Below are 21,400 nucleotides of genomic sequence, written 5' to 3'. Positions count from 1 at the left end.
AATGAAAGACACAATGATAGAGTTTTACGACATGGATCTTGTTGACACTTAATGGCCACAGAAAGCACATGCTTGCAGATAGCCATTAAAAAAATAGTCCTATTTATCAAGCATTGGCAACTTAATGTTTGAAACTTGAAAATCACTATTAACTTTTCTTGTATCATTTGTTACTTACTTTTTCTTGTTTTTGTCAGTGAGATGAATTGTGCTTCCTCTTTTTCCATCTACATGTTTCCATTATATATATTTTTTATCAGCAACAACTCAAATTTTATAACTTAGAAAAAGAGAAGTGAACAAGACAAAGGCAGCCTTGGCCACCACCAAGAAAATACAAAGACAATTTAATATTCAGTCTTACAACTTATGCAGATTGAAAAACAAGAATTTGGACTTAAGCCAATGAATTGTCCTGGACACTGCTTAATGTTTGAACATAGAGTTCGTTCGTATAGAGGTGAGGTTCTCTGTTTAATTCATTCAATGACTTATTTTATTTTATTCTGTCAGTTCATTCTTAGTTGTTCATTGCTTCTGTAGTTTGTAAACTAATTTATGCTGAATTCTATTTTTAGTTTGGTTCTGTCTGACCTTATTAGTAAGAATTCAATAAATGCTGTTCATTTGAACACTGAAATTAATCTGTGTGTAAACAAGCAGAATGACATAGTTTGATGTCAAACATTTGAACTGAAATGATGTAGGATAGGGTTGGGAAACCTATATGGTTTAAGGAATGGTGGGCTAGATCACCTAGATTCAAGGGCAATGTGAATCTTCAGGGCTCAGATCTAATAAGGGTGATATCTCAAGCAAGAATATTTCTTATTGGAAAACTAAGGTCATGGGATGATAAGAGATAGCTTTCAGATTTAGTATACTACTTTCAGGAAATTATGATGGCAGTGTTTAAGTTTAGAGAGAGAAGAAAGGAACATCATTCATAGTTACAACTAAGACAAAAAACACAATTTAAAACTTTTATTCCATCTTCAAGTCTATTTCAAGAATTGCAATGTGATAAGGCCCAATCCCATAGTCACTTGAGGACTCCAACCCCTATCCCAGCAGCAGCTGTAGCCTCCAGGCCTTGATATAGTGAACTTCTCTCGATACTTAGGCCACCAATCCTGGTCACTTACAAAAGAACATGTCACTAGAATTAGTTGAGAATTCCAATATGTATTTCGTGACCCTATGTAAAATCAAGAAATGACAATCAATGGGCATCAAAAAATTTGTTTTCTCGAATTTCTCTCTCTCCATCCCTCTTAGAAGGAAGGGGTTCCCTCAAAGTGAATCCCTGAGGTGAGCAGTAATTCATCATTTGGTATTAGACTTGATCAGTTGATTGGTGCAACCACTCAAGAAGAAATTATCATCACCAAATCCTTAGCAGTGGAAGAGTGTATGGATAAAGTTGCGGTGGAGTTGCATAAAATGATTGGAGATCTGTAGGAGCTAAAGGAGACATCTGTGGTGATGACTTGGTGTGAGTGGATCACTTCTTCAGAGTTCAGGCAATCGGGACAACAAGGATGAAGGCTCCAGTCAAGGTAGAAACAGTGTGCGAATCCTTCTTTCAGTAGATTGGCCAACTTGGTTTTTCCAATATTTGAGGTTATGATCCAATCTCTTGGATCTTTAGAGCAAAAACATTTTTTTGAGTTTAACGAGATTCGAAGCCAACAACGAATTTCAGTTGCTTCGATTTACCTAGAGGGAGAAGGTGTACTATGGTTCCAATTGTATTGGCATTCTCATCCTCAGTTATTGCGGCCATGCTTTATTGAGGCCTTGTGCGCATGGCTTGGACCATTCAGCTTAAGACTCTGGTGAATCCTTGTCCAAACTTTTATTTTTTTGATAATTGAGAAATAATTTATTAATGATATATAATAAAAGTTACATGCACCCCAAGGAGAGACACAAGGTGCAACCTCCCTTGAGAGTAAAGTGTTAAAGGCCAACAATGCAGTAGAAACAAGACATTACAACATTGCCCAGTACAGATGTTCCCTCAATACCCCTTGTTTAGCAAGATAATCAGCCAAAGCATTTGCTGACCTGCTCACCCAGTGTGAGCTTACAGACATGTTATTTGTTAACCAGCTTGCCTTCTTTAGGATATCCATGTAGCACCACATGACTGAGCCTGGGTCTGTTAACCAGTCCACAACAATCTTAGAGTCTCCTTCGATTAGAAGATGCTCAACTTCTAATTGATTTGCAATCGGAATACCCTGTAGAGAGCCACCAATAGTTCAGCCCCGAGTCTCCTACTCCCATTGGACCAGAATATAAGGCTAAGATGTTTCTGTCCTTATCTCCCAAGACTCCCATGCCTGAAGGGCCGGGGTTTCCTTGACTGTTTCCATCAATATTTAATTTAACCCAATCGTCTGGTGGTGGGGTTCAAATTACGTTGAGCTTTTCCTTCCTGGAGGAATCCTTGTCCAAGCTTAGAAAGCTTAGATAGACTGGATCTGTGAGGGACTATCAAAAGGAGTTTAAACGGTTAAAATCTTGGGTTTTCAGTTGGACAAAGAAGGTTTTAGTAGGTTGTTTCATTGGAGGATTAAGGGAGGACATTCACATTGAGGTTAAGGCCTAACATCTGGTGGCTGTCTTGGCTGTGCCAAGTCTAGCTGGGAGGAGAGATGTAACCAAGAATCTCTTGTCAAACTGGACCAATAAAGTTTCCTTTGAGACCGGATTCTGGTTCTAACCAATGTTTTAAAACACATAGGTGTTGTAGAAGAACTACTGAAGGGTAGTTTTGTAATTCTACTGTTCTGTACTTTATTTTTTCTTTCTTGTACTATAATAGGCGTGTACTTTAGTGTATGTATCTTTTTATTCTCTTTGTAAGGACAGTTTTGTCTATTCACATAAGTTTAATATAAATACATCTTTTCTGGGTTGGTTCGATCAGATTGATCAACCCTAACAGATCTGGACTTTTGTCTTTCTCTCCTCTCTCTCTCTATTTCTCGAGATGACATGGTATCAGAGCAGGCTACTCTCTGATCCTTTTCTCCTCTCTTTGATTAGTGTGACATCTGTTATTACTGCCGATTGAATCTAGATTGTTTTGATCTATCCAGAGATCAGTTTTCTCTGTTTTGCGCATCCTAGGAGAGAGATTTTATTAGATCTCTCTCATACGACTTCAGTTTGCAGTGAGATTTGAAAGGAAGTATCACCTAGGCCCTCTCATCATATTCTGAAAATATCATTGAGATCTGAGAAGATTCGAGAGAGATCTATACATCTTTTCTGGGTGGCTGCACCCAGACTTTCCTATTCTGGACTGTGTATCGGGCGTATTTTATCAAAGAATTGATACGATACACTCTGTATCGGGCGTGTCGTATCATATCTTTAGGTGCCCGATACACCTGTTTACAGGTGTTTTTGGGAACTTTATTAAATAATATATAAAAGTCTTAAAACTGAAATTAAAAAAAAAAAACTAAAAAAATTAAAAGGCGTGTGGTTCGAAGTGTTTTGAACAATCTCTCTCTCTCTCTCTCTCTCTAAGGAGGAAGGGTTTCCCTCAAAGTGAATCTCTCAGGTGAGCCGTAAGTTATCACAATGAGATTTTTTATTTATAGACTATGGGTTGACCAGACTCTATATTCTTTTGTTGAATTTCTATCTATTTGGGAAATGTAAGGACATGTTTAATTTACTATTATGTTTTTTGAGAGAAAGGTAATGTATTGTATTCATTTATATGCTGTGAACATGTAAAAGTATAGAATGTGGAATGAGTCACTATACAGAAAATGCTGCTAGGCTAAAGCACCTGGCCTGAAAAGAAAATTGAGCTTCACAAAAGCAAAGTATCAGTCTCAAGAAAAGATTGATGAGGGGTGTTCTTAAACAATTCTAATGCAGCCAGCCAGGAGTCAACAGACCCAACCATCCTTCTAGTAACTTCTTCAGTGGAGAAGCTCTTTCCTCAAGCATCTTCTGGTTTCTTTCCTGCCAATTGTACCATGAGACTGCTGCATGAATGGTGCTCCACAGTTTTCTTCTCCTTCTATTGAGACCCCCTGCTCTCCAAGCCATCAAATGTTGTCTTAAAGATCTTTGGGCAGCACCAAGATTGAAGTATCGATACATTTTGAATTGTATCAGCAAAAATGTGTCAGATTTAGGAGTTGTTGGCATGTGGCATGGGTGGAATTGCACCTTTTTTGGTGCTGTTTGACCTAGTAATTGAAAAGGCATGCCTAGGCACACGGGCGAGGCACATTTTAACTTGTGCCTTGCCTAGGCCCAAGTACAACCACTTTAAATCTGGCACGTTTTGTACTTTTTCAAGCATGGGGTTGGGATGGGGGCTCCATCTATTTTCTCATATTGTTCATTTCATTCTTCCCAATGCAAGACATTTTTTTTTTAAGATAAGGAACTAAAACTAAATTTTAAAACCAACTTTTTAAGTAGGGTTTAAGAATTTAAGACCCTAGCATAGGACTTATTTGGGCTTGCCTCAAGTAGCTAGGTAAAAATGTCTCATAGATTTAGTAATGAAATTGGTAAGAAATAAAGTGCTTGAAAGTTTCACATGCTTAAATTGTTGAGTGCTTGAATATGTTTTATATGTTGTATGTCATTTTATTTTTACAGTTTCACTTTGCTTATGCTTTATGCATTTTAATTTTTTTTTTTTTTATCAATGACAAATAACTTCTATTAAAAACAAAGGGAACTAAGTACAAAGGAATTTTAAGCTCTCTTAACCCTCCACTGAGAGAAACATGAAGCACAATTATACAAAAGCCCAAAACATCACATCCCTATTCACCCCTTGCTTAACTCTCCCACTGAGAAACATGAAGCACAATTACACAAAAGCCCAAAACAATACATCCCTATTCACCCCTTGCTTAGCTAACCCATCAGCAAAGGAGTTAGCAGTTCTTTTGACCCAATTCAGATTAACTCCATATCTTTTGTCAACCACTTAAATTTCCTCTTTTCATTACTATGGTTGCAAAAACCAGTTAACTCATCCTTCAGCCAGTCCACCACCAACTTGGAGTTCCTTCAATAACCAATTTAGTAATGTTCAAATCCTTGGCTCTTTGTACACCTTGCAAAGCTGTCATAATCTCAGTGCAAAGAGAACCACCCTCTCCTATTTGACCAGAATAAAGAGCGATTATCTTTCCTTATTCCTTAAAACTCCCCCAATGCCAGAAGGCCCTGGGTTCCCAGTACTACTCACATCAAAATTCAATTTAATAAAGCCACTGGGAGGGGCCCAAACATGTAATGAAGGCACCGCAATTGGAGCTGACAATGCAACCTCCTTCCAATTTCTTAGCAAATCATCAGATGACAAGTCAATAAACAACTCCAAAGACTTGAGCCAGTGCACCACTCTAATTTGAATCACCTCCAAGACAGATCCTTAAATTCTTTTCTTCCCATATAGTCCAATAGCCAGCCCTTACACTTCTCCACACGATTGTCTCTCTTTTCATTAGTCATCTAAAAGAAGTAGAGGCAAGCAAACTTTGCACATCTGGCAGGGGAGTCCATCTGCAGCTAAACAAAGAAAAGAATCATTCGCAAATACATTTAGAAAAATGGCAAGAACTCAGTAAGTGATAACCATTCTTACCATCAACTTTGCACAGGGCACACCAATGAGAGGATAAACGTTGCTAGGACCTTTTTTTCTAGAGCAAGGGACAAGTGTTAATTCTTTGCAGGAGTGCTTCTCAATAAAAACCCCCAAGTGGAATAGGATTACACCAATCTTCCTTGAAAAACGAGGCAGAAATGAACAACCCAGAGGCTGAGAGAGTCCAAACCCTACTATTAGGTTTTGTAGGATCTAAGTAAACCCCATCAAGAATACCCAGAAGTGACAATAATACTATTTAACTCTGTATCCCTAATAGCCCTTCTCAACCCTTGAGCTATTAGGATTTTTAAAACATCTAGTTTAAAATTAAGTAAATATTTTTTAATTAATATTATTTCTAATATTTTTTCATTTTTTTAATTTTTTTGTGCATTTTTATACATTCTTTTGAAAAATTAAAAAAAATTATGTGCCTTGCTTCAAAAAGTGCGTGCCCTGTGCCTTGAGCAACATATTGGTGGCATATAGGTGTATTATCCAATACACCCATGGTTCCAGTGGTGTTTTGGCTGATATGGCAACATGTTGGTGGCATATTCTGGACCTTCGGGAATTGGTGGCGTAATCAGGGAGGAAATGGAAATATTCTGCCCATGTTTTCAGGTCCTATTCAGAATGGAGGTGTGGTGAGATCAGAACTAATGGCAGCTGTGTATGGAGTGGAGAAGGCTATAGAATTGGGGATTGACAGATTGATTGTTGAAGGTAATTCCAAAATTGTTGTGGGCTGGATGAAAAAGGGGGAAGGAGTAGTTTGGCAGTTGAAGAATGAATTCAGGTGCTTCAAGCCGGTTTCTAAAGACATGATAATCCAAATAAAGTGGGTTAGGACATTTGCAAATAGCATAGCGGATGAGTTAGCTAAACAAGGAATTCCGAGACAATCCATGTTTTGTAAAATTTGGAAGTGATTTTGGTCTTACTCCTTACCCATAACTCCTTGTTGTACTCCCTTCAATAATAATAAATCATTTTGTATTGCTGATAAAAAAATATAGGTGGGATGGTATCATTTTTGAAATTGTAGTTCAAATTCATATACCTTATTTAATTATTATTGTCCGTTAAAGTGGCCATAACTGATATTTAGCACTCTATTTAGCATAGGTAACTTCATAACTAACTCTATTTAAGACTACTATCACATTAACTAATTCCATCGCATAATTAACTCAAAATAAATTCCATTTAGGTCTATTTAAAACCACTCGTACATAACAATTGTATGTTATTGGAAGGTTTTAACCAGGTCACTTGTTTGAAATGTAAGTATCCTTACCACCAGATCACTTCAAAACATCTTGCTAAACTAGTCTAGATGAGCTTCCTTATTATATCCTTGTGTTTCAGTTTAGTCCTATTAAAGCACAGAAAATTCATTTGCAGTTACCAAGTTTTGAATCTTGGTTATCCATTTAAGAGATTATAATTTTACTACTATGACATTTCGCCAGTATTTGTTAAATTTAATTCATTTTAAATAGTGTATCTTTTGGGATACATGATTATTAAACTTGGTTATTTTCAAAGTTTTAATGAGATTTATGAAGTTATGCATGCATATTTTAATTATTCTACCTTTTGTCAACATTTTCTATGGATATCTCAGTAGTTTACACTTCGCATAAAGTCATAGATTATTTAAATACATGTTTCCCTAGTGTATCCATGTGTATCTTAATTTTCCCACCATATCCATGACCATTAGTATTCAAAGTTTATCCAGATACATCTCTTAAAATTGCGTTTTCGATATTCTTTGCATTTCCTATAATTATACAATGGGTAGCACCAACTAGAGTTAAGAATTTTGCAGAAGTGAGAATACACCTCTTCACTGTTTTGTTTTCTGATTGGGTAACATTTCCAGAAAAGAGAAGTGAAGGAAGGAGGAGGCATACAATAAGCCTATTTTGAATGTATAATTTTTGGTTTTCTCCATAGTTATACTAAATAGTATATCTCTGCTGAAACACTATGAGCAATATTATCTTCTTCCTTCTTATTCTTTTTTAACATACTAGTACATGTGCATGTGCATTTGCACGTCGCAGTATCTCTAAGACAACTATTTATAATTTATGGTCGCCTTTTATAATTCATTTATCCAAAAATTAATTAAGGTATTAAGTGGGCAGCTTCTGAACAGTTATAATTCATGGTTCCAACACCCTGGCAGTTTTTGAACAGTTATAAGTGGGTAGTTTCTGAAGTGAGATTAAAGGACATATATGCCCTCTTTATACCCGTTATATGCTTAGACAAAAGGGTAAAAAAAGTCCAATGAAAATTCCAGAAAAAAGGGGCATTCACTCTTTTATAGGTAGTATAGATTTTTCTTTTTTATTGATACCATTTGGGGAAAATAGGTTAATCCCTTGATGAAGGTGCAAGCTAACTAGTTCTTAGATTCAGGGAATCTTGTATTGATGTAACCCAAAACCTGGGATTAAACCTCACCTTGAGCATTGTATGAATATTATATGTAAATTGAGAAACTTGTCTTGATGTAACTAGCACAAAAACTTCTTGAAAACAATATAAAAGGTATTAAAGCATTGGGGAAATATGTTTAGATATATCATTGTAACATTTCATGTTGATGTCCATGAAAAAGAAAATATTTGTGGGAATAGTAGGAAGTGTGCTGCTTTTTTAACTATGCAAATAGTTTACTCTAAATATGATACTTAATTATGCTATTCATTCTGAATGCTGAATGCATCACAAGTATGAAACTGTGGCATGTTTATCTAGTGATTATAGGCAAGATATGGGGTAAGTCGTCATTATATGACAATTCGCAATTTCTGTTTGTATATTAGTTCTGGAAATTTGTTGATGCCATATTTCAAGTTGTTTTTTTTGGTTCCAAACTTTCTTTTTTCAGTCCTTGTGTTTTACCGTCTTCCCTAGTGTTTCTTCATCAACATACATCTTGACTGTTTGGGGATAATATTGTAGAATTACCACTTCGGTTGGCTGATTTTGGAGTTTTGCATCGCAATGAGGCTAGTGGTGCACTTACTGGTTTAACACGTGTCAGGAGATTTCAACAGGTACCTTTGATTAAAACATAATCAATGGAACTGGATTTCCTTTTATAGCCTTTTATTATACCTTATACATCTCTTTGGTTAATGACAAGAAAGGAAGCTTTTAAGTTGATTCCATACATAAGATGATCTATCTTATTTGCAGGATGATGCACATATCTTCTGTACGGAATCACAGGTAAGTTCTTATTTATTGATGTGGAGTGAATACTTCTTAACACATTTTATTTTCACTCTAAGTGTGACTATTTTTATCTACTCTATAGTTACTTGTGCTTAACATTTTCAGATAAAAGATGAAGTTAGAAGTGTCTTGGAATTTATAAGTTACACATATGGTATATTTGGGTTCACATTTGAGCTGGAGTTGTCAACGGTATAAGATTTCAGTCCTTGTTCTATTTTTGTTTATGTTGTATTAATTTGTGTTCAATTGCAGAAATATGATATGCAACTAGTTTTTTTTTTTTTTTTTTGATCAATGAATTGTAAGATTTATTAAATCATAGCCAAAGATAGTACAATTTAGGGAGAGGCACGAGATGCTACCTCCCCTCTGAGGGGAGATGGAGGAAACCATCAACCGTTTAGTTAAAGAACAAAACAAAGGATAAAGAAAATTACAGAGAAGCCCAATACAAGGAAACCTGAGTAGCTCCTTGTTTAGCAAGATAATCAGCCAAGGCATTAACCGATCTACCCAACCACTGAAATCTAACTGTCATGTCCCTCAATAGCCATTTGACCTTTTTTAAAATATCCTTAAAGTTCCCAAGTGACAGTACCTGGGTCTGCCAACCATCTTAGTACCACCTTGGAATCTCCTTCAATTATTAAGTTCTGCACTCCAAGTTGATAAGCAATCTGTACCCACTGTGCCACAACTAGGAGTTCAGCCCTCATAGAGTGTCCTATTCTCACTGGCCCTGAAAAAAAGGCAATGATGTTACTGTTCTCATCTCTTAGTACACTACCAATCCTAGACGGTCGTAGATTACCCTGACTACTTTTGTCAAAGTTCAGCTTAACAAAACCCTCCATCGGAGGAGTCCAAGTTATTTGAATTCTAGGCTTCTTAGAGCTAGTGAGGGCAACTGCAGACCAATTTCTCATTAAATCCTCAAAGGAATAATCTTAAAAGAGCTTTAAGGATTTCAGCCATAAAATAGTCCTTGTAAAAATACACTCTTTGACCTCAAGAATGCTTCTTTCTTCTCCTGAAAATTTCTGGAATCTCTCTTCCCAAATAGTCCAAAGGAGAGCTATTCTTATACACTTCAACATAATTCTCCCTCTTCTTGTAATCCACACAAATGTAGATGGGAAAAACAGCAAATTTACCTCAGTTGGCAAGTTCCACTTGCACTCAAACAAATCAAATACCCAACTCCAAATGGCTGTAGCAAAAGGACAAGAAATCAATAAGTGGTAACAGTCCTCATTTTGCACTTTGCACAAAATACATCAGTTAGGGGATAAACACAAGAAAGGTCTTTTCTTCTGCAGGTTATTCATCATATTGATTTTACCATAGTAAACTTCCCAACAAAAACAGTTATTTTTTGGGGGAAAAGACCTAGACCAAACTTCTTTAGCTGGGAAAGCCCAAGGAGAGGAATTGGAGCAAATGGATTTAAAGAAAGATGCACAAGTAAACGAGCCTTTCGGAGTCAAAGTCCAAATCCTTCTATCGGAATTGAGTGGGTCCAAGCAAACAGAATCAAGTGACGATAAGAGCTCAGTAGCTGATAAGGATTCTCATCCCTCAACCCTCTACGGAAGCCAAGGCCCCAATTTGTTGACAAAGGGGTATATGGGGACAAAATAAAGGAAGACACAAGTTCTTTTTTATAAAGGGAAATAGAAAAGAGAGAAGGGAACAGATCCTTAAGGGGAAAATTTCCCACCCAAGTGTTTTCCCAAAAAAGAACACGAGTCCTAGAACAAGCATCATACCTTACAAAGTGGAGGAACTTTGGGAGGATGCCAAGAATTGCCTTCCAAGGTGTTGCAAGAGTTGCCGGTCTAGATACCCCTGCATCCCAACCATTTCCAGAACAACCATGGATACTTGCCACCATTGCATGCCATAGCCTCTCCCTCTCTGAAGGCCATATCCACAACCACTTACCTAGAAGAGCTACATTCTTAAGAGCAATATTCCCTAATCCTAATCCTCCTTCCTCCTTACTTCGACTAACTATCTCCCACCTAATCAAATGATCTTTCTTCTCTTGCCCCGGCTCCCACAAGAAGTCCCTCATCATCTTCTCTATCCTCTTAGCTTCCCTAGTAAGAATCTTAAAGACAGACAAAAAGTAAACCGACAAATTTGCAAGTGTGGATTTGATCAAAGTCACTCTACCCCCACAGAGATATAATTCTTTTTCCAGCTTGCCAACTTCTTTCCAAACTTTTCCACAACATGGATCCAAAAGCGGCTCTCCATATTGACTCCAACCACACAACTATTTTCAAAGTTGATTTTCAAATTCGAGGCCTTTTCAAATAAAATTAATTAAGTTCTTAAGGTTCCCAACCTTCCTCAAATCGCTCCCTTCACAAAAAATTATAGTATCATCTATAAACTGAAAGTGAGTCACTGACACACTATTTCTTCCTATTCTCCATCCACTCACTAACTCCTCCCTATCTGCTTTTGAAATCAATCTACTTAACCAATGTTTTAAAAGCAAAAGGCACAAGGGCCATTTTTCACTTGAGGCACAAGGCGAGGCATGCGCCTTTTTGAGGCAAGGCGCACAATTAAAAAAAAAAAGCTAAAAAAATAAAAAAAAATGCCAAAAATAAAATAAAATAAAATGCAAAAAATCCAAAAAAGATTGTAAAACATAATATTGATAAAAATATAAACTTAAGTTTTACAAAACCTATTATCTAAAATTAAAATACATAAACATAATATGTAAAGCATATTCGAATGAGAATTTAAAATTGAAATCAAACATATAAAACATTTTCAGGCATATAAAACCCACAATCTCTTTTTTTCTCAATTACAATACTTCAAGTAGCTAATGTGGCATATTGTATTCCTAATTCTACGAGCTGCCTTTGTGCCATGCCCCTTGAGGCAAGCCCAAACAAGTCCATGTTAGGGTCTTAAATTCTTAGCTTTTCACACAAAAAATAATGATTTTATAGTTTTAATTGCTTTTAAGAAGATATTTTATTAGGATGAATGAATGGACAACATTACCAAATAGGGGGTTCTTGAAGCTCTGGAGCCGTTAGACTCTAAAAAAAGGAAAAAGACATTAAATTTTCAAAAGGCACACGCTTGGGCTAAGGCGGAAGGCGCACCAGGCATGTGCCTTTTGAATGGGATGCCCTAGGACCTGGGCGAGGCGCCTACCCTAAAATGTGCCTCGCCTGTGAGGCACACCTTTTAAATCACTATACTTAACACATCAACATCAAGAGTGCATAGAAAGGGGGAGAGTGGATCACCTTGTCTTAGGCCCCTACATGCTGGGAAGAAGTCCTTAATTACTCCATTGACAAGGATAGAATAATGGCAAGAAGTGAGACAACCCTTAATCCACTTGCACCATCTTTCCCCAAACCCACACTTAGCACCTCTAAGACTCCAGTCCACCAAATCGTAGGCTTTTTCAAGATCCAATTTGCAGACAACGCCTATTTTTACCTGATCTCTTCATCTCCTCCACACATTCGTTAGCTATCAAAATCTTATCTACTACTTGTCTGCCTTGTACAAAAGCACCTTGAGCTTGACTAGTTAGAGAGGGGACTACCACTTTGGTCCTCAAGGATACGACCTTCGCCAAAATTTTGTAAACACTAGTCACCAAGCTAATTGGTCTGAAGTCCTTAGGATGCTTAGTGACAGCCTTCTTGGGAACAAGAGCTACAAAAGTAGCATTAACTTCAGGGCTAACAACGTAATTATCCTCAAACTCCCTAAAAGTTAAAAATATGTACTAGTTTCTTCTAAGCTAACTGCTCAGTTATTTGTTGGCTCACTGTGAAGTATGTGTTACATTGTATCAATGACAAAATACTCTTTCTTTGTTCTTTTGCTAATCTCAAAATATTTAGGACATCAAAATTTGCAATTTATAGTGATAGAGACCAATTACCTAACTAGATGATCCTAACCCTCTTGGGTGGACTGCATTGCCTAGACAAAGTTTTAATGATCAATTGCCTTCTATCCCATTACTTCATATCCAGGATGACTGTACTGTCTTTGATGCTAGTGAAGAATTGATATCCCCTCATTGTCTGTCCTTTAGGATTTTGCTGACAGGGTGTGCTACCATGTTGTGGGTGGCCAATTTGGTAAGCTAGGTTACTCCATGAAGCCTTTCATATTTGATCATTTCTTGGCTTACCAAATGTTCAGGTAGATGAACCCACACTCGTTGGAATCTATTTTTGTTTTGGAATGGTAAAATACTGATATGTTTCATTCTATTGCCAATTGGTATATTTATACAGTAAGCTGCTGCAATAAATAGAAAGAAAGAAAAATTGAAAGAAAAGAAAATAGAAATAAAAAAAAATAGAAAGAAGAGAAAATAGAAAGTACAAAAATAGAAAGAAAGAAATAGAAAGAAAAACTTTCTAAATCAATCCTTTCACAATCCTAGGAATATATACAATTCTATTTTCAGATCTGAACCAACCCCACGTTTTCCAACAATTTTTGTATGTGGTTTTTGTAAGTTTACAATTATTAATACATGCACTGAAAATTCAACTCAAGAAAGCCTTGGTCCTAACAATAAAGGGTTGGTTATCAAAGAAAAAATAATGAATATTTCCAATATCTAGGATATATACAATGGCTACAATTTTATATTTCAACCTATCATGTCTGATATTTTGAATTTTGGAATAACTGATATTGTCACTGAGTGTTTTGAATGTTGCGTGTACATTTATTTAGGTCCTAGAAAAGATATACAAACATATATTGTAAGATGTGAACATTTACTATTAAATGCTTGTTTGTGTTTCATCTTCCCAATATATATATTTGTAAGTAGGTGCTTCAGGTTCAACATTTTATAATCTATATTTTTATTGTTTTATAATGTAGAGGCCAGAGAAGTACCTAGGAGAAATAGAAACATGGGAAAAAGCTGAGGCTGCTCTTACTGAAGCATTGAATGAGTTTGGTAAGCCATGGCAGGTAATGTTTCACTTGTTCTCCTCAACCCATCAAAATTGGTTTCTTTGTTTGAATTAAATAAAAATATTGGCTATTTCAAAAGTTATGGTAATATGACAATTTGATTTCTAACCTCCTAGATGTTTCTTTTTTCCTTTTTAGCTTCTGCTATTGTTTATCAGTGTTCCTATTTTTTTTCCTACTGAATGAACAACTGGGAAATTGGGTTCAGTTTCAAGTCTACCTCATAGATACTTGTACCATACCTTGCTTTTTTTGTGTGTGTGTGTTTCACTAGTGTTTTGGGAAGGATGGTTTTGATCATATCTGATAGGTATTGAGATGTTTCTAAAATTGCAGCTAGGGCAGGTTAGCTTATGGTCTTTTTGTGATTATTCTTCTTTTTTATATCTGTATTTTCTCTCTCATTTTTATTACTTATGAGTTCTTATAGATCTAGTTATTAAAAAAACCATGTATGAAAAACTATAAATTTGTAGCAATTTATAATTATTATATTTTCAGTCCAAGAATCCATGATGGTATTGCAAACTTACAATTTATTTCCAAGGTTATCTCTTGACAGTAAATCCGATTGAAGATTACAGCAGAAGAGGAGAGAAGAGAAGAAAAGAGAAGAAGGAAGAAAGGAGAAGGATTAGAGGCAATGGAACAGTGCTGGTGGCGCCAGCTTCGTTATAATATATAGGGTGAAAAAAAATAAGAAGAGAAATGACCCTTGTGCCCCTACTAAGTAAAGTTACAATAATAGATTAAAATAAAAAAGATTTAATCAGCCAAACAAACCCTAACAAAATAAAATCAATTATTTTAGCACTCCCCCTCAAGTTGGAGCATATATGTCAATCATGCCCAACTTGTCACAAACCATTATGTCACGCATGATGAAGACATTTGGTGAAGATGTCTGCAAGTTGTTCTTCTGAGCTGACATATGGGGTGCACACTTTTCCATTTACAAGTTTCTCTCTAATAAAATGCTAGTCCACTTCATTGTGTTTTGTCCTAACATGGAGGACTAGCAATGTTTGAACCCCATTTGTTGAACTACTAAGTAGAACATACTAAACTAGGCCCGAGGAGATTGTTTTAGTCCATATAAAGATTTTTTTAACTTACACACTTTTTGTTCATTGCCTTTGACACAAAAACCTGGAGGTTGGGTCATGTACACTTCCTCTTCTAAGTCACCATTCAAGAAAGCATTTTTGATGTCTAATTGGTGAAGTTCTTATTCAAGATTTGCTGCTAGTGAAAGGAGAATTCTGATAGAGTTCATCTTGGCTATTGGGGCAAAAGTCTCTGCATAGTCCACTCCATATACTTGTGTAAAACCTTTTGCCACCAATCTGGCCTTGTACCTTTCAACAATTCCATCGGCCTTGTGTTTCACTGTGAACACCCACTTGCACCCTACTGGTTCCGTTCCTTTAGGAAGATCCACCAACTCCCAATTGCCATTTTTGTGTAATGTATCAATCTCTTTTTTCATTGCATCTGTCCATTCAGGTTTGGATAAAGCTTCTGCCACATTCTTAGGAACAAGGATACTATCAACAAAGGAGAGAAATGCCTGATATGAAGATGAAATATGATCATAAGACACAAAGTGAGAGATAGGATGACTAGTGGTACAAGATCCAACACCCATTCTCTTAGCAATAGGAACATCAAGATCATTAATGATAGGGGAATCAACATTAAGAGGAGCAAGTGTACCTGGCTGATGGGAAGGATCAACCTCCGGTGAAGCCGATGATGTTGGTTGCATAGTGTCAGGTTCCACAGCTCTTGAACCCTGCTAGCTTTTGTGGCAGCGAAGAAAGACACAAAATGGAGGAGCGTCAGGTAGAGGAGGTAATTGCGTTTGAGCCTGTTTCTCCTCAACCCTACTCTCCCCCTGAGGAGAAACCGAGAAGAAAGTTTGATTCTCAAAGGACACGTCGATTGAGATAATGTACTTACGAGAGGCGGGATCATAGCAACGATTCCCCTTTTGAGATAGAGGGTAGCCAAGGAAGACACAAGGAATAGCATGAGGATCAAGTTTACCCCGAGTAGGTGACAAGTTATGAACAAAGCAACGACACCCAAAAACACGCATTGGAGTGGGGAACAACGGAGCTATAGGAAACAAAAGCTGATGCGTGGCCTTATACTCTAGTAACTGAGATGGCATACGGTTGATAATGTACGTAGCACACAGAACAACATCCATCCAAAAGCGTTTCCAAACATTCATATGGATTAACAAGCCACGAGCCACTTCAAGAAGATGACGTTTTTTTCTGTCAGCAACACTGTTTTGTTGGGGTGTCCTAGCACAAGAGCTTTATTGAAGTGATCCACACGAAGCAAAGAATTCCGTGAGATCACTATGGAAGTATTCTTTTGCATTGTCTGACTGGAAAATATGGATTTCAGTTTAGAACTGAGTGAACATCATGCGTTGAAAGACTTTCACAATTTTAGGCACTTTATCTCTAGATTGCATAGGGTAAACCTAGGTGTATCTAGAGTAATCATCAATCAAGGTAATGAAGTACTTATATCCAGCCTCAGTAAGTAGAGTAACAGGGCCCCAAACATTATAATAAACAATATGAAACAGAAATTCAGATATTTTATTTCTCAAAGGAAAAGAGCTTCTACAATGTTTACTCAGTTGACATGTTTGACACTACAACCGACTCACTGACAAAGACTCGAACAACTTTGGAAACATAACTTTTAACTACTCAAAAGAAAGATGACCAAGACGACTGTGCCATAAATAGGCTTGACTCTCACAGGACGAACTCAAAGACTCTGTAGCCACAAGACTAACTTTATTCTCCAACACGTAGAGACCATCCACCACGCTTCCTCTACCAATCGTCTTTCCCGAGGCTAGATCTTGAAACACACATGAAGATGGATAAAAAGTAACTGAACAGTTCAAGGAGTGAGTAATACTACTAATGGAAAGCAGATTTATAGGTAATTTAGGAACATGTAGTACATTAGAAAGGGTAAGGCCGAGTTGGAGAGATATGGTTCCTTGGCCGGCTATGGTGGAGATAGAACCATCAGCTAGTCTCACCTTATCTCTCACAGAGAGAAGATTGTATGCCTGAAATAAATTTGACTTATCGGTCGTGATTTGAGGCTCAAGAGTCAATTACCCAAGGGGAATCAGAGGTATGAGATGACACATGGAAGGCAATGACAGTGTTACCTGATGTGGATGCAAAAAAGGTAGAAGGACTAGGACCAGAATCCATCTGGCAAGGAGTCCTACCATATAACCCCAAATGGTCATGTAAGGAGTTGATGACCTCTTCCTTAGGGTCAGAACTAGGATGCCTTTCTTGAGTTACCATGAGACCAATCTCTTGAGATGCCATATTAGTTCAATTATACTTTTTCTAATTCTGCTAACTTGGTTTCTTGCCTTGATCAGTTGTTGACTTCTTACCCAAATCCTATGCCCATTTAAGTTTTCCATGGAGATCCCAACATGCATCTCTGGTGTGTCTTGTCTTCTGGCAATGAGTGCACCAAAGCTTACTCTTATCATCTGTTCCCCGGACAACTAGGGTAACTGGCTTCCCCTTTGTACAATTCATCACATTTCCTCTACTCTCTTCTGATTGAATCAAGGCATAAACCTCCTGAACTGTTGGCAAGTCTTTACTTCCCAAGATCTGCACCTTGATGGACTCATATGAAGGATTAAGCCTCAAGAGGAAGGCAAATACCCATTGTTGAGATACAATTGATTTGTATGTCTTTGCATCTTCATCACACTTCCACTTAACATTTTGATAGTGATCAAGTTCTTTCCATATCGATGTCAGATCGGAATAGTACATCGAGAGACTCCTTTCCCCCTGCTTGCAAGTGGACGATTCAGCTTGCAGTTTGTATATCTTGGTATAGTGTCTCTGCTTTGAATATGTGGACTTTGCTTGTTCCCATATTTCACAAGCAGTTTCAGCCCGCATAAAAGTTCGGCAGCATGGAAACCAAGAGCCATGACATCACCATTCTATTTTCTTGGTCCCTTCTATCATATTCAACACTTCCGCTCTTCGGTTCCTTCACTTTCCCCTAGCAGTGATGTAGAGTTTTTGTAGAGAAGATGGGCCGAATGGCCCATAGGCTGTTACTGTATATTATCTTTATGTTCTTCTCTGTAATGGGCCTTATTCTGGGCTCATACTCTTTTATGTTCATCTTTTGTAATTTCTTGTCCAACTAAAGACCTCTCTTGTAATTATTAAAAGATTAACTTAATAAAAGTGTATTAGGGTGTTAAAGGGAGGTTAAGTTCGAACTATTCATCCTCTAACCTCTTTTTTCCGCAGCTCTCTCTTCTTCTCTAATCCTCTCTTGCTAGTTTTCTTTGTTTCAAACACAGTCCCTACTTCTAGGATTGTTTTTCAACTTGGTATCAGAGCAGGCCACTGCTTGGCGTGTCCCTCATGTGGTTCTAGTTCAACCAACTACATGAGGAGGTTCTAGGGCTAAGAGTTTACAATCATCCGCCTGATTCTTGGAGGTCATTGGAGGGTTCCCAAGCTTCTACACACTTGGAGAAGGGTTCGGTGACCAGGAAGAATCAGAGAACAAGTTGGTTTGCCTGATTTAAAATCAGAGAAAAGGGTTTTCGAAGTCATCATAGAGGACAAGTGTTCGGCTTGGTTTATTGGTCAAACCAGAGACTCTCTTGCTGTAAGTCTTTGCTCAGTTGTTTCTGGGTTGATTTTTTCACTGTTTTGGACTGTTAAAAGTCCGAAGTTTCTTTGGAAACAGTACAACTATTCGGCTATCCTCTAGTCTGATTTAATCCAGAGATTTCTGGGTTGTTTTTTATTTATTTTCTGGACTGTCAAGTAGCCGAAATACCTTTGGAATCACTACTGCTGAGACTACTTCATTCGGCCACTGTTGTTGGACTGCTCCTACTCAGAAATTTCTGGGTGCAAGTGGGTCTTCACCATTAAATAAAGGGTTGATGGAACTATTGAGAGGTACAAGGCTAGGCTTGTTGCAAAAGGCTATACACAGGCATATGGAATTGACTACCTGGAGACTTTTGCCCCTATTGCCAAGATGACATCTGTGAGGGTTCTTTTATCTCTGGCAGCTCACTTTGATTGGCCTCTCTATCAGTTGGATGTAAAGAATGCATTTATGAATGGTGACTTACATGAGGAAGTCTATATGTGTCTTCCCCCAGGGATGTATGGGAAAGATATGCAAGGAAAGGTATGCAGATTGAAGAAATCTCTTTATGGTCTTAAACAATCTCCTAGAGCCTGGTTTGAGAGATTTAGAGCTGCACTTGTTAAATTCGGCTATGTTCAGACACAGTCGGATCATACTCTGTTTGTGAAGAAAAGTAGATCTTTGGCAGTGTATCTCATTGTGTATGTTGATGACATTATAGTGATTGGTGATGATGCTTCAGGCATTCTGGCTCTTAAGTCTTTCCTCCGTACAGAATTTGAGATTAAGGATCTGGGGGAGTTGAGATACTTCCTTGGCATAGAAGTTGCCAGATCCAAGGATGGGATCCTTATTTCCCAAAGGAAATATGTTCTTGATTTATTGTCTGAAACTGGAAAATTGGGTGCAAGACCAGCTACAACTCCCATTGATATGAGTCGCGAACTTTCAGCTACAGATGGAACTCTGTTGGAAGACAAAGGGGTTTTTCAGAGACTTCTTGGGAAGCTTCTGTACCTATGCATGACTAGACCAGATATTGCGTATGTTGTCAGTTGCATTAGCCAATTCATGCATGCTCCTAGAGATACTCATATGGCAGCAGCAGAACGGATTTCGTGCTATCTGAAAGGCTCTCCAGGGAAAGGAATCCTATTTACCAAGCACGACCACTTGAAACTTGAAGCCTATATTAATGCTGATTGGGCTGGAAATATGGATGACAGAAGATGTACTTCAGGATATTGCAGTCTGGTGGCTGGTAATGTTGTCTCTTGGAGGAGTAAGAAACAATCTGTTGTGGCCAGATCTTCTGCAAAAGCAGAGTATAGGGCCATGGCACATGGGGTCTCGGAATTGTTGTGGATAAGGTCCTTAATGGAAGAACTTGGGATTGATCATGACAGACCCATGATGTTGTACTGTGATAATCAGGCTGCCATCAACATTGCTCACAACCCGGTACAACATGATCGAACCAAACATATTGAAGTTGATAGACATTTTATTCAAGAAAGAGTCTCCTCTGGAGAAGTGTGCCTTCCATTCGTTACCTCTGAAGGACAATTGGCAGACTTTCTCACCAAAGGCATCTCCAAGGCAAGACTTCATCATGACACTGGCAAGCTAGGCATGATTGACATCTATGCTCAGCTTGAGGGGGAGTGTAGAAAAGATGGGCCAAATGGCCCATAGGCTATTACTGTATATTGTCTTTATGTTCTTCTCTGTAATGAGCCTTATTCTGGGCCCATACTCTTTTATGTTCCTCTTTTGTAATTTTTTGTCCAACTAAGGACCTCTCTTGTCATTACTAAAAGATTAACTTAATAAAAGTGTATTAGGGTGTTAGAGGGAGGTTAAGTTCGAACTACTCATCCTCTAACCTCTTTTTGCCGCAGTTCTCTCTTCTTCTCTAATCCCCTCTTGCTAGTTTTCTTTGTTTCAAACACAGTCCCTACTTCTAGGACTGTTTCAACTGTTTTATTCCCTTATACCATTCAAGGTAATTCAGACCATCAAATGGAATAACAGCCATGGGGAAATTCATATCCATTTCCCCACTCACTCCATTTTGACTTCCAGAAATCCTTGAAGTAGCAGAATTCTCAGAACAAAAGACTCCACACACAACAAGTGATCAGTCCACACACCAGTTTTTGGACTTAATCTGTGCACAAGACCAGCACTAATTTCCAAAAGAAATATGACAGATCTGATTTTCAGACCTGTACGGAATAACAGTCTCAGCCTACTAGTTTTCCAGAAGGTCTACAAGCTTTAATCACAAGGGGAGATCTTTACACACAAGACATCAAGCCAACAAGTAGAGAAAACAGGTCATACGTGACCTACAACCACCTTTCACAGGTACAGGATCACACGATCCAAAACAAACAGAGGTAAAAAACCTCACAAGGGTTTGCTGACATTCAGTGGTTCAGATCCATTCGTTTTCTTCTTGGTACATGACTAAGGGAAGAAAGAAAAACAGAAAAAAAGGGGCGGTACCAGTTGCAGATCTGATTCGATCAGCCCAGATTTATACCTCTGTTCCACCTAGATTCAGCAGCTTGGAGAAGACACTTGATCGCCCAAATTCAATGGCCATGCTCTGGTACCATATTGACAGTAAATCCGGTTGAAGATTACAGTAGAAGAGGAGAGAAGAGAAGAGAAGAGAAGGAGAAGGATTAGAGGCAATGGAACAGTGCTAGCGGCGCCAGCTTCATTATAATATATAGGGCGAAAAAAATAAGAAGGGAAATGACCCTTGTG

The 21,400-nt window shown here is 37.8% G+C and overlaps 1 protein-coding gene across 1 annotated transcript in view; it reads left to right on the top strand.

Annotated features, from left to right (window-relative positions):
- LOC148874073 (threonine--tRNA ligase, mitochondrial 1-like) overlaps positions 1-21,400 on the top strand; it is a 75,913-nt gene that overhangs the window by 34,260 nt on the left and 20,253 nt on the right. Inside the window, exons 12-16 of the mRNA XM_088943051.1 lie at positions 376-460; positions 8,636-8,730; positions 8,873-8,905; positions 9,017-9,103; positions 13,817-13,909. Coding sequence (XP_088799177.1) covers positions 376-460; positions 8,636-8,730; positions 8,873-8,905; positions 9,017-9,103; positions 13,817-13,909 — 393 coding nt within the window. The remainder of the gene's footprint in view (positions 1-375; positions 461-8,635; positions 8,731-8,872; positions 8,906-9,016; positions 9,104-13,816; positions 13,910-21,400) is intronic.

This window comes from Nelumbo lutea, chromosome 1 (genome assembly GCF_056320005.1).
Source record: "Nelumbo lutea isolate HS-2025 chromosome 1, American lotus-T2T, whole genome shotgun sequence".
Taxonomy (NCBI): domain Eukaryota; kingdom Viridiplantae; phylum Streptophyta; class Magnoliopsida; order Proteales; family Nelumbonaceae; genus Nelumbo; species Nelumbo lutea.
This window is presented reverse-complemented; position numbering and strand designations above follow the sequence as displayed.